Source organism: Papilio machaon, chromosome 29 (assembly GCF_912999745.1).
Source record: "Papilio machaon chromosome 29, ilPapMach1.1, whole genome shotgun sequence".
NCBI lineage: Eukaryota > Metazoa > Arthropoda > Insecta > Lepidoptera > Papilionidae > Papilio > Papilio machaon.
The window spans coordinates 3,694,178-3,708,855 of NC_060014.1; the positions used below are offsets into that span (position 1 = coordinate 3,694,178).

Here is a 14,678-nt window from a genome sequence, read left to right on the forward strand (position 1 = left end):
GCCATGGTGAAGTAGCGCTCATTCGTCGTTAACATACTTACTATAGCAAAAAGTGTCGTGACAACTTTTCGTAAGAATTTTTTCCGTCTAGGCCCCTTTCACAACGCGCGATAAGGAACTTCGTTCCAATAATCATAAGAATTTACGTTTATTTCTTTATAAGCAACAAATTGAAAAATATGTAATTTAAATCACTTGCATTTTTATACATTGTGTCATAACGGGCGCGGCCATGATACTTACGTAGCTGAACAATGTCACCGCAGACTGGTGGGCGGGAAATCGCATGTTTGCAATCTTACTACAAATAACATAACCTAATATGGAAAGTACAACTTAAATCTTAGTCCAAAACGTAATATAAAAAAACATAAGTTACTAACAGTTTACCGCGACGTCGTCTGCGCGGAATTAAAATAAATCTAGTAATAAACCTCACTCAATAGCCTTTGTCATCAAGGGATAGTGTAGCTTCCCAACAGTGAAAGAATGTTTTCAAACGGTTCAGTAATTTCGCAGCCTATTCAATGCAATTAAATCTTTCCTCTTCATGGTTTAGATTTAGAGTATAGACTATACTAGTTCCCCTTCCAATAGATACATCCCCTTCCCCAAGTATTTTTCCCCGTCTCTTTGTTTTCTTAAGAAAAGGGTGGTAAGGGAAAGATATTTAGAAGATGGCCTCCGGTACATCACTTCCACTTGACGCTTGTCTTCTGTGTGTTCGTGTTGCACCAGATGTGACATGCTGCGAAGTCTAACAGAAGTTTACAAAAATATCTTATTCGCAAAAAGACAGGTTCATTGTGTACATACTCGTATACAGAACGTCGATCGTATGTTACTTGATTAAAATTCCGTCCGCGTAACCATTCCTATTCCCGAGAAATATCGACGTAATCAAATTAATTCGAAACTATAAACGAAACAGCTGATTATGAACGCACCGAAAAGGACATTTCGCTTCAAATTATTCAAGGAACGTTCCTATCAATTGTGGTATTGTGAATAGACTGAGGAACTTAGGCGGGAACGTTTCTGATTGGACGACGGATGACGTCTTAGTCCAGTGTTGCTATGTCAGTGTTTTGAATTCCTAACAATTTGATGACACATTGGATAATATCGGATATAATGATTATACAGCTGTTTAAAGTTTGCTATAAAGTTGAATAATACACGTATGAAGTCATAACTACTTACGTTCGACTCTTTGCTGCCTTTTTAACTAAATTATTTAGATTTTTAAGATTTTGAAGACTGAATTGAGATTTACTTTTATTTTACTCATATCCTGTAATTCCATTTATATAAGACTAGCTTTTGCACACAACATAGTCTGTGCGGAATTTAAAAAAAATCCTGTATTAAACGTAGCCTAGGTTACACTGGGTCCTGTGCAAAGAGACCCGGTGCGTTCCTTTGGAGATCCCGGGACTCTTACCAGTTGCACTTGAGGATGGCTACCGAGGGGGTTAAGTGAGATTTTTCCTTTTCCCCAGAAGGCAGGATATCTTTTGAAGATTTCCCCACTGAAAATAATACACTGGGTAAGATAGACTTATGTCAAAAGAATTTTTGAAATCGGTCCAGTAGTTTTTAAGTTTACTCGTTACGTACAAAAATACAAATCTTTCCTCTTTATAATATTAGTATAAGAATAGGATGTGCGTCGGAAGGAAGCAGTAAGTACATAACAAAATAGTATACTGTAATCAAATAAACAGCAATAAAATCAAAGTTTTATTACAATCTTCCTTATTTAGACCTCCCATGTTGAAAATATCACTTTACAAACGCGAATCACGGAAGTGTTGTTTAAATCGAAAATTTTAAGCCTATAACATTATGTATGTACTTTATGACTTATTCCTTTAAGCTTTTAATAATTCAGAATTTCATAAAACTAAAGTAGATAAGATATATATCTTAGAGACGGTAAATTTAATTTAATATGTTATGTACATATACACATATGAAACTAAAGGGGAATACATATCATTTTAGCAGAATCATTGAAACTCCAATAAAAATTTATTGATAAGTATGAAATATAAGTGGAGGTAGATGCTTTGTCAGATTGGCTGAAGAAAAAGTGTGACGCATAATTAAACTTGAAAGAAGAGTGTATTATTAAAGTAAACTATAATGGGGTAGATTATGATTCTTTGGTGTTTGTTTCAGTCAAGAGATCAGAGTTAAATATTCAAAGTTATTCCAGTGTATAGAAACCTTAATATGATTAGTATTGTACCATCTAAGAGTAGAGATGCGCGTTACTTAACCGTTATGCTATAAAATAAAAGCTTGTAATGAACCGGCGTCGGGGAAACCAGTTTAATAAAATTAAACGCATTTTGATATTTTCAAATACATTAATATATTGAAGACGTCTGATAGAATTTCAAGTTGTAGATGCAAGGTTATATTGAGATAAACTTTATCTCTTGTTATTTTCATAAAATGACGGTGCATTACGCAACTTCAACGGATAAAAAGTATTTCTAATTTTATCACCACGTAGGTAGCGGTATTTACAGGACACAAACAATTTTAAAACGTTTCTTGGAAAATAGTTTTATTATAATAACAAAAGAACTCTTTATTCCGTACATAACAATTTGATTGTTGGTATTCAACAACAGTAAAGTTTTCGTACAACTTCCTGCCTCGCACAAAGGCCTCTTTAAATGATCTGTCTCCAGTAACTATTTAGAAACTAGAATTAATTTTTAAAATTGTCAAGAAGAGTTTGCTTCTCAATAGACTGGATGCAACAGTTGCGTTATTGAGAAAACATTAACTAGTTAAAAGTTAGAAAAAAGAATTGCCTAGGCAATTCTTTTTTCATTTAATAGATTATATTCATACTAGCTTTTACCCGCGACTCCGTCCGCGCGGAATAAAAAATAGAAAACGGGGTAAAAATTATCCTATGTCCGTTTCCTAGTTCTAAGCTACCTCCCCATCAATTTTCAGCTAAATCAGTTCGACCGATCTTGAGTTATAAATAGTGTAACTAACACGACTTTCTTTTATATATATAGATAATAAAAGAATGATGTGATTTCTTAATGTCTAATTATCAATTATTATGCAAGTCAACAAATATAATGAGTTATTGGCAAATATAAACAATATGACGTTAATTGTAAATCTTTTCATGCAAAGACACTGTTAAGCGTCTTCTACGAATCAATTGTATTGCTTTTTACAAAAAATGTTGCCAGTGATTTATTATTGGTATTTGGTAGTTTGAGAAAGCTTAGAGAACGAAAATGATGGGTAATTAGTATTATTGGTTTAAACATAAAAATAAAATTCAATTAATTTTAATCCGAACACACAGATTTTAAAGGTTTATAAGTGACTGGGATCGTATTTATCTGCAAACGTCAACCATAAATCTTAGTAAATGTATTTCACAATCTTAACATTATTATAAGTAAAGTCCCTTCCCGACGTACTAACGCGATAAGCCAAACTATTAATAGGATATAACAGCGGTTTTCATCAATTGATAAAATATATGCTGTTAATATATTATCTCCAGAAAAGTTTTTGTTACAAGGTTATGCGACAATGGTGAGCATTGTGTCTAGAAAAACATTGCCACTTTGAATGATTGATAAATAATTATAAGTATTGATTTTTTGATGTAAAAAGACACATTATACACATTTCAAGGTTATAAAGACGTTGTCAAACCTCAATAAGAAATTTTAAATAACACGATGCGATACACAAGGGATTTCTCGACAAATAATTCTAAAAAGTGCGGAAGTTGCCGAGACAAAGTGCACTTGTCCGTTGCCGAAAACCTCCACAGAGGTCATAATTGACGCTAAACCCCGAACGGTCTTGTGTCGGCTCCAGAAAGGCATTCCATAACACGACCATATGATTTGACAGGAATTCTCGGGAACAGCCTTTTGCCATGACAAATTTAACAATGCAGCTGTTGAAAAAACACCAACAAAAACCTAGACTTTATCTCTAAGGCATTTGAAGTGGACTGTTATCAATTGAATGGAATTAAATTTTGCCTCGTCATATGGTTGGAGGCTTTGGTTGTGTTTGGGTTATGTTACAGGAATATCACACTTTTGTCTTATGCGTTAAAGACGTAAATTGTTTGTTCAGTATCAAATAACCATATGATTTAACATTGAATCGGATATGTCTACGTGTGCGTAGATACCGGCTTCTTTGATTTCGTTACGGAAAAATAAACTCTATCGTAAACTCATAAGTTTGATTTTTCTTAATTTTCTTGAACAGTATGTGTTGAAACAGGATTCGTTTCCCATATGATTTTTGTATGACATTCCTTTTTAATAGCATTAATTCAATAAAATATTTTATTAACTATTGGTTAAGGTTCAATTTGCTTCGATTGTTTGTGTCGACAAGCGATCTAGTTAGACGGCAGGGTCAGGATTGTTGGCCTGCGCCGGCGCATATTCTGTTGCCAGGATTTCATAAAGAAAACTACTAAATATTTAAAAGTTTGACCTTTAACGTGTAATTTTTTCCCATAATGTAATTTTTTGTTATCTGTATTTTCATACAAACTATCACTAATTTTTTTTTTATTAATTTTTATTCTTATTTCCTAGGACTTGAATTATAAAATACTACAACTATTCAAGTATAAATAAATCTTCTCAAAAAGTCGTAAGTTATTATGTATCTATTATTAAAAAATCTTCGTCTAAAAGTACTTTTCGTTTTAATACTTTTGTCCAAAATAACTTTTAAAATATAGATTAACATAACCGTGGACGAGTAACGAATATTAAAATGTTTTTTTAGTTAAATTAAAACAAATGTATGATTTTTTTAAATGAATACCAATTCTATATAAAGTAACAAAAATATATACGTTAAAACCAATTTAAGGGTATTTATGATCACTTAATATATAAAGTATCAAATTTTACCACGTTGCATGCTTTCAAGTAAAAACAAAAAACATTTTATTTGATAATGAACGCGACTTCGTCCGAGAGGAATTTGTTCTTGAGATATGTTTAAAGTAAACATCAATCCATTCAAGAACTCGAATTTATAGTGTTAAGTTAAACTGGGGAAAACTAAAGGAATGTAATTTTCCTATAAACAAGAAAAATTAAATAATCATTATATTAAAACAAAAAGATTGAATGTTATAAAAAAAATAACATAAACTACCAAATTAGTAATAAGTTTTAAAACTGGCACACACAACTCAGGGGTGGCACGACCACGGGACGTCAACGGACCCTTGGGGAAGCCGGGGAACAGTCGCACAGTCAGTCGCATTCGGGCCGCGGTGGAGGAATCATCGCGGTTCTACGCCAACGACTATTATAACAAGACTGATTATTTATTATGGACTTGTGACTATTATCGTGAATTAAATTGTGTATGAACTTGTGTTAAAAATGTGGGGGGAAAGCAGTAAGAATTGTGAGATGAACTGCCAGTGTTCAGGGTAAGTTTTAAAAAAAATGACCTATAAAATGTATTTTAGGTTATAAAAACCAATACGTGATATTAAAGTTTTTAAAAACATCACGTTTTTTTATTTATATGTATAAATAGCTTAATGTTATAATTAAAATGTGAATTTAATGTCTATTAGTAGATAATAACTTATAATAAATAACTGTAAGATATATAGCATAGTAAGCATTTATTATTATTGTACTTCGATATAAATGAAAAAGAAACTGCTGCCGGAAAATAACACTAATTGATTTCTTAATTACAACTGCTACATCTTCTGTTGAAGCTTTGAAATAACATGTTTGCGATAATTAATCCTCATTTTTCTTTTAGAATTTGTTTTTTTTTTTTAAATGAGGTTGGTTTTTATTATACATTTTTATTTCGTTAATTTGACCTCTAACCTATAAAACGGCCATGTTTTTATTTTTGCAAATTCTTTCTTTTATTTATACATGATAGTCCTTACCTAGATGTCCTTAGAATATAAATATACTTAATACCTTTAATTAGACATGATTTATTGTTATGTGTTTTTTTATACTTTAGGTAAAAATGTTGTGCATGGCCATCTTAAAAGCTTAACGTTAAGACTTATAACGGCTTTTAAGATAAGAATTTTCGTTATGAGCTTACGAAATTCTGATAAAGATGTTTGGAGATGTAATACCGCCATGGCCGTTACGGGTGACTTCGAAATTCAAATTGCGGACATTTTTTTTAATTGTAACTCTTTAGTCTGTGACGCTGACATATTTGTTGTTTTTTTGAAGTCGCTATTCATTTATAATGTGTTGTTTTTTTCTTTTTTAATTTGCAAAGATTTTAGGCAGAAACGGCAACATGAATACGAAAGATGTTCGCAGACATTGTCATAGATTAAATAACCATCAAATATAGAAACTCCTTGTCTTTGAATTTCGAATAATTACTGGGGATCGAATGTGCAAATTACCGATGCAAGAATGTCCACGTTTCGTTGTTAAACTTCGTGGTTATCAAAATTTTGGACTCACGTTTTTGTCCATTGTTTCTAAACATGAAACGCAACGGTTTCTTTGTATCTAAGCAATGTTAATTTATTAACCACACTTTGTAGGTGTAATGAAAGTTTACACCTTTATAAATACGAGGTGGGCAGTGTTAAACCTTGTGTATCTTATGTTTTTTTTTTTATCACACGCACGAAAAGTCTTTGAAAATGATTTTTTTAAGGTTTCTATTTTTTTTAAACCTTTATTGGCATTTTGTTAAATTTACATAGCTATTTTTAGGACATGTGCTAATGCGATTACGACTTATAAATGGTGTAGACGGCGCTCATAATATAGGACCATTATTAGTATTTTCATTTTACCTTAAAATAGTAATTTATATTTGAAGAGTTGCAGAAAAATAGATATAATATGTAGGTACATTTAAACATAGGTAACTTGTAGGGAAATACACGTTACAATTCTGGCCAAAAGAATTAAAAAAAAAACTTATTTGATATTCGTACTCGTTATTTCCACTTAGCTTTTGACCTTGAATAGTCTAGGACGATGAACCTTTTTTTACAATATGCTTTTTTAGTCTGTACGAAGTGCCGTATCCACATATCACTGGATATGTTTAGAATTATAACTCTATGTTTGTTTCTTGTTAAAGTTAACTTTAGGATATTAATTTTGTTGTCAGAACTTTATTTCTAAAGTAAATTTTCTTGAGAGGTTCTATTCTTTAAACGATGAAACTATCTCCTCAATTCATATATTATTTTTAATTATATTTAAATAATTATTGTCATTGCTCTCTTACGAAAATTAAAAAAAAAACAAATTATGTTTTAAAACCTGGCCGTATCTAACGGTTGCTATAGCCTTAGTGACGTACAATTTAAAAAGATAGCTAGCGCGCGAAAGTTTCCATTTCATTGGCGAAAGTGAAAATGACAGATGTCATAAGATTCACAGATTATACCGTCGAGTAGTTTTCTTAAGTTTTTGCTGTGTTATATACCGACTAACTTTTCTGACCCGGTGGACATATGTGACATAAATAAAAACTGATTAGTCTCTGTTAAAGTAAAAAAAATGTCACAAGATCCTTGTCGTACTGTTGCTGTCTTGTTATGTTTTTTCTTTTATGTTATTTTCTATAACTAAGTACGTATTACATATTTTCTTACAGAACTAACTGCGATAGCAGCGCCTTTCACCGGGCCAGACATGTTTCTCGTACTATAATAATATTTTTCTATCACTGACCAGTTATTTTCGTCATGAACTCGGCCAAATTATCTTTAATTCACTGGTGTAATTGATAAATATGTATCCCAGATATGTCAACGCCCAAAACAAAACAATTGTAACTAAATTTTCAATCATATTGCATTTGAATAGAGTTCAAAATTGTTTGTTTCGTGTTCATTTGTGTCGGTCCATGCATTTTTAAACTGGTTCAACTTTTGTTTCATTATCCAAACAATGCAGAGTTATTATAGTCCAGTCAAATTAGACCAAAATAATAACAGTGAAGTTATAAAAATTCGCATGAAAAACCTTAAAACCTTTTATGCAAAAAAAACTCAAAATTTTAACAAAAAAAAGTTTTTCGCGTTGTCCAGTATAATGATAAGTTAGGATAATATTTTTTTATATCATGTAATAAATATTTCACTTTTTATAAAAGGGAACTGAAGGAGTGGTAGGTAAAGATCGCAGATTTCCATTTGGCACAGTCCTGGCACACCTCGTCTACATTTTCTCTTTGTTTCTTTAAAGTGAATGAGCATATTTTTACACAAAACAAAACACTGTGTGGATAACCGCGAAAATTCTAAGGATAGAGTCGTAATCGTTTTAAAAGCGATCTGTAATATTATAAAATAGTATTGCCCTCTAATTTCACAACATTACATCGTAATGTGACCACAGACAATAGACGCAAGTGATACGGGCTCATTGTGCACCCCCTACCATAGACCGCAGACATTATAAGTCTATGATTTTTTTGTTTTTTTTATGTATAAAATTTTTCTTTAGACAAAAGTTCTTTGTTAGAAATACTTATATAAGATCCAAACTAACTTCTTAATAATATTATAAACTAGCAGTCTCCTGCGTCTATGTTCACGCGGGTTTAAAAAAACTTAATAAGTAGCCTATATGTTCTACATCTATGACAAATTTTATCAAGATCTGTTGAGTTCCGAAAATACATTCTAACAGACATCCATCCATCCAATACAGCCGTTCTGGAGACATGTTATAACAATGATCCGTCCAAATATCCATTTTGTCAAACATTTGTTAGCCATAGGAAAATATAACTAATACTAGCTGTCGCCCGCGAATCCGTCCGCGCGCAGTTAAAAAAAAAATGAAAAATAGATGTTGGCCGATTCTCAGACCTACTGAATATGCTCACAAAATTTCATGAGAATCGGTCAAGCCGTTTCGGAGGAGTATGGCAACGAAAACTGTGACACGAGAATTTTATATAATACTAGCTTTTACCCGCGACTCCGTCCGCGCGGAATAAAAAAAAAATAGAACACGGGGTAAAAATTATCCTATGTCCGTTTCCTGGTTCTAAGCTACCTGCCCAACAATTTTCAGTCAAATCAATTCAGCCGTTCTTGAGTTATAAATAGTGTAACTAACACGACTTTCTTTTATATATATAAAGATGTGAATGTTTATATGGATGTTAAAGTATCTTAAGAACAGCCCAATGTCTCTAGATTAAATTTTTCACATATGTAGAACATAGTCTGGAAGAACACATTAAGTTTAAGGATACTTATTAAGTTTTTTTTTTAATTTCCGCGCGGACAAAGTCGCGGGTGACAGTTTACTTTAAATTTTTTTAACCAACAATGACATAGATTTGACACGAATATTGCAACCATTTTGTTAATATACTATATCTAGACCCTTATCACGAAGTATACCATGTTCCCCTATTCTACCCTATCAATGTGAATGATAACATATGCGGTATTAAAGTACGTTAGGTTTACGTTAACGGAACTTCACGGTGTATGCTTGTACGTTACAAGACAGACGCGTACGCGGTGTTGCCAGTTGTTAAAGTTTTTATAAAAAAAAAAATTGTCTATGTTTTAATTCATTGCAATTTTTCTCTGTTCTTTATAAATATTGAACTTATTAAGCAGTAAAAATGTTTACTTTATTTATTTGGATTTATATTTCGATGTGGGTTTGAATTTCAATTTACATCGTGATTTAAAAAACTGAAGCGATTCTGGCAACTGAAAAATCATTCAATTTTGTATTATTCCCTTGAGTGTACAATCAGTTGAGATTTGGGTTTTTTTTTAATATTTTTTTTGTAGTCTACCTACAGTTCATATTCGTCCGTCTTTCTTTTGGACCACAAACATCTAGTGTGCCTATACCGTGACCTTTACGATTTAACGCGGTCGTTTGTAAATGGTCAATGGATCTGACCTTAGGTTTATTGGTCTTAGGATTTATGCGAATAATTCTAATCTTTATTACAAGGAGATTACGTTTTAATTTACAATGCACAATTTTCTCGAAAGTCGTAAGAAAAGTCAATATGTCACAACAATCTTAGTTCTCCAATACTAGTTTTCATCTTCCTTAACTGTAATTACTCATTGAACGTTAGGACAGAACAGTTGTGTCGTGCCCACGCTAAGCGCTGTCGGCGCTGAGTCAACGCACACAGAGTAATTTCAGACAGAGACATTAATAATATCATCATGGATACACTAAAAAATGTTTTCGGAGCAAATGAAGAGCAAAGGAGAACTAAGTCCAAAATAAGAAGTCCCGATGGCTCCTCCGTAGATGAGGATTCACCCATGACAGATTACGTGACATTACGTAAAAATCCAAGAACTGATATTCAAGACCTACGGAACGATTTTCAAACTTTCCAATCAAGGATCATGGCTAAGTTGGAGTCATGGTTCACCAAGCAAGAAGAAAAGTTTGAAGAAATTAAGGCATCTATTAAATTTATGAACGAATATTTTGAAGATTTAAAGTGTAAAACTGAGGATGTCGCCAGAAGACTTAATGAATTAGAAATAAAGCAAAGCACTGAATCTAAAAAGTTAAGTTGTCTAGATGAGCTGGAAGTCAAGATCGATATGATGGAGCAACAGGCTCGAATGACTAATATGGAAATCAGCAACCTGCCTGAAAGAAGAGGAGAAAACTTATTGATGATCTTGGAAAATATCGCTTCTATGGTCAATATACCCGTGAGTAAACAAGACATTGTCTCAATTCATCGTGTGCCGCATGCTACAACGGATAACACTCGACCAAAGAATGTAATTGTGAAATTTGGCAACCGCATGTTACGAGATAATATGTTATCAGCGATTCGTTTAAAGAAGGACATCGATTCAGTGAAGCTTGGTATATCAGGCCCTAAACATAATATATACGCCAATGAACATCTGACTTTAAAAAACAAAAGTTTATTTAGAGAAACGCGTGAAGCAGCTAGAAAATGTGGCTACAGATTTGTATGGGTCAAGCATGGAACGATACTTGTCAGAGAAAAAGAAACATCACCTGTGTTTGCTGTTCGATCAAAAGGCAACTTATCTAAAATTAAAGCCAATTGTTAAAGGTAATTGTATTTGTTTAGTATTTTTTTAAGTATATAGATTTTTACTTAGTTCCAAAATAATAGACAAGTTTGTTACATTAATGCGTAAACATTGTAAAGGTCTTGTGGTGGAGTGCTACAACCTAAACACGGATATCAATGTTCCCTCTATAGTTAACTATACTATGTCGGTGCGGATTATGTCTCGTGTTAGAAGCATGGATTATCGATTTACCCACTTAATATTCGTAATTTTTAAGTATTGATTTATGCTTTACTTTTATTAAAAATATTGAATGTTTAATTCCAACGGAATGTACATTATATTTACCTAAAATAAGTAATAGATTTTATCTTCTAAATATCTCTTTATAACGTTAGTATTCTGTGATTGCTACGACTTTAATAAGTGTATATACACAGAGGTGTTGGTGTTGATAAATTACATTTACGGTTATATTGTTTATACTAATAAATATTAGAATGGCTGATAAAATATCCATATACTATCAAAACTGTCGAGGACTACGAACGAAGCTTAACACTATTTACATGAATGTGTTAGCGCATTCATATGACGTTTTGATACTTTCTGAGACCTGGCTATCAGCCGCCTTAAGCGATAGCGAAGTTTTTGATTCACGCTACACAGTATTTCGTTGCGATCGCAACTACGCTGCGACGGGCAGGCGCGTCGGTGGCGGCGTGTTGGTGGCCTTGCGCCGCGGCCTGCACGTTGAGCGCTGCTCGCTTGCACTTACCTTAGATGATAATGAATCACACAATTCACCGCCGCCTATTATTGATTACGTGTTATTAAATATTAAAGTGGGGACAATATTTCATGTGATTTGTGGAGTTTATATTCCACCAAATCAAGATTTAGCTACTTATACAATATTTTTAAACTTACTACAGTATTATTTTAATAATATACAGAATATAGACAAAATATATATCGCCGGGGACTTTAATCTACCCTATATTGAATGGAGCGATCCCTCATCTCAAACATACTCGCTGCCATGTGACTGCCACAATGTATTAACTAACACTTTGAGTATTTTTGTTCGTGATACGCATACTAGACAATATAATTATATCAAAAACAACATGGGACGTATTCTGGACTTATTTATTTCTAGTGATGATACATGTTGTTGCGAACCAGTACTAAATCCATTGGTACCCATTGATATTCTTCATCCTCCCTTTCACGTACTTATATCATGGGACCGCCACCGTAAAACTATGCAATCAGAGTTAACATTAAAATATTATTATTTGGATGCAGACAACGCAATAATTAATGAAACTATTAACAGTTATGATTGGTTGGCAGTTGGCAGAGTTACCCTGTAAATTTAGCGTGCAATGTATTTTATCTAAAATTAAATGAAATCATAAAAGCCCATGTACCTATGCATTATCGTTGTTTTCGTTCGAAGTCCTCATACAGTTTATTATTGCTAAAATACGATCTGGCCACGCTTGACAGGAGACGTAATCTTTTGGATGTTATGTTATTGCAAATATCGTGCATCAAAAATTCAACTGCATGGAGCTTACTAGACACATACAATTACATGTGCCTGCTCGATCATGCCATATTCGTGGCACTCGTAAAAGTGTTCTGTTCGCACTAAAACGATGTAAGACGCACGCAGGTAAGCGTGCCTCCTTGTGGTCTGTGAACTGATCATAGCCTTCATAAACTTCATTAATTTTAATTGTTTTAAACTGTTTGATTGTATTTAAACATTATGTCTCAACTTAATTGTAGTCTTTTACTACTGTTTCTTTCCTTTCTTTTTAGTTACTGTAGTTGTGAACAACGATGTTGGGTACATAATTACATTGTATGTGTTATATTTATATTATAGACATATATCTATTATGTAGTCGTTAGTTGTTCCAAATAAATTAAAAAAAAAAAAAAAAAAAAAAAAAAAAAAGAAAAGGCGGTATAAATTATCTATTGGAACGAAGTTCCTTATCGCGCGTTGTGAAAGGGGGCTAGACGGAAAAAATTCTTACGAAAAGTTGTCGCGACACTTTTTGCTATAGTAAGTATGTTAACGACGAATGAGCGCTACTTCACCATGGCAACGACGTGACAATATATAACGAAAATTCATAGAAATAAAATGTACTTTTTGTGAAGACTTAAGTTTTTTATTCATAGAATAAACATTGGTTCCTTCACTAATTAATTGAAAGGAAATTCGTTCCATCCGGGTGTCCCTTGACACCTCTCAAGTTTTTTTTTTTTTTCAAATGAAATTAGATTTTTTTCTACCCGTAATTATCACATTAAAAATTACTAAGTTTAGGACGTCCTTTATAGTGAGAAATGTTAAGTTTTTAAAACTATTATAAAGTCCAGTTTATATTAGTCATTTCGTATTTTAGTTACACGAATCTAAACGTCCCCTATTTCCTGATGCGATCGATATCCACCCTCTAAGTTCAACAAACTTAACAGATGCGCTGCATATTGCTGCTCACCCCAGCTCAATTATACGCGGGGTGAAGTCGTACGTGATCAATTCGGGGAAATTTTATATTTATTACTGGCAACATTGGGTAGATTTAAAGGAAAATTTCATCAATTTATGTGATTTTGGAAAAATTTAACGATACTGGCAACACTAACTTAAAGAGTCCAAGTACCGTCATTGTTTTTTTTGCAAAAAAAAAAAAAATTGTACCAAAAGTAACTAATGTTGCTTTTATGAAAATTGACTTGTATTAAAGCAAATAATTATATTAACTACAGTATTACCATCACATGATTTCTTTTCATATTTCTTACCATAGTAACAATTATATTTCTCAATGGCAACATTGCGTGCATTTAACGACTATTGTTACGTTTCGACAAAATTTCGTTCAAAAATTGAGATTGGGTATTTCGAGGAATACAATAAAAGATGTTGTAATTATTTCTTTTTAACAATATTATTGTTGAATGTAATACCTCCGAGGTTTACTTCGCATAAGTAAAAATCCGGTCAGACATATTTTGTAAATTTAAATAGCTACAAAATCGAGAATGTTTAATGTAAAGATTTATTCGATAAAATGTCATTTGACACTATCGGAATCGGAATTTAAAAAAAAAAGTAATAAATAAGATCACTTAATAAGTGGGAAGCGAATTTACTTACTCCGCTGGCCCAGCGATCCAAAGTGGGTCTTGGCCACCGACACAAGAGATCTCCAGAGTAGCCTGTTCTGTGTCTTCTCCTGTCAGTCCATCGCTTTTAGCTCCAGCAGGTCTAGCTCTACGGCGTCTCGCCAGCGGTATCTAGGTCGGCCGATAGGCGGCCAATCGGGGTTCAGAGATACGCTGCTTTGACAAACCAATTGGGACGTAAAAAACCAAATTGTTACGAAACCGACAAAAGAGAAGAGAAGCGAATTTAAGTCTTTCAATTTAAATGTTGCTATTAATTTATTTTTAATTAAAGTCTTAAGTTTTTTTTTAATTATCAAATAGTCTAAAACAAATAGGACCTGTATATAATTCCACCAAACATTTCACTTATTTCACATAAATAAATCGATTCGACTTTTTTTTTATATAT

General features: G+C 32.7%; 1 protein-coding gene across 1 annotated transcript in view; it reads left to right on the forward strand.

The window, feature by feature from the left end:
* The first annotated feature begins 5,259 nt into the window (after positions 1-5,259).
* LOC106710881 (M-phase inducer phosphatase 1-B) overlaps positions 5,260-14,678 on the forward strand; it is a 37,069-nt gene continuing 27,650 nt past the window's right edge. Inside the window, exon 1 of the mRNA XM_014503063.2 lies at positions 5,260-5,476. Within this exon, the coding sequence (XP_014358549.2) occupies positions 5,427-5,476 (50 nt within the window). The 5' untranslated portion in view covers positions 5,260-5,426. The remainder of the gene's footprint in view (positions 5,477-14,678) is intronic.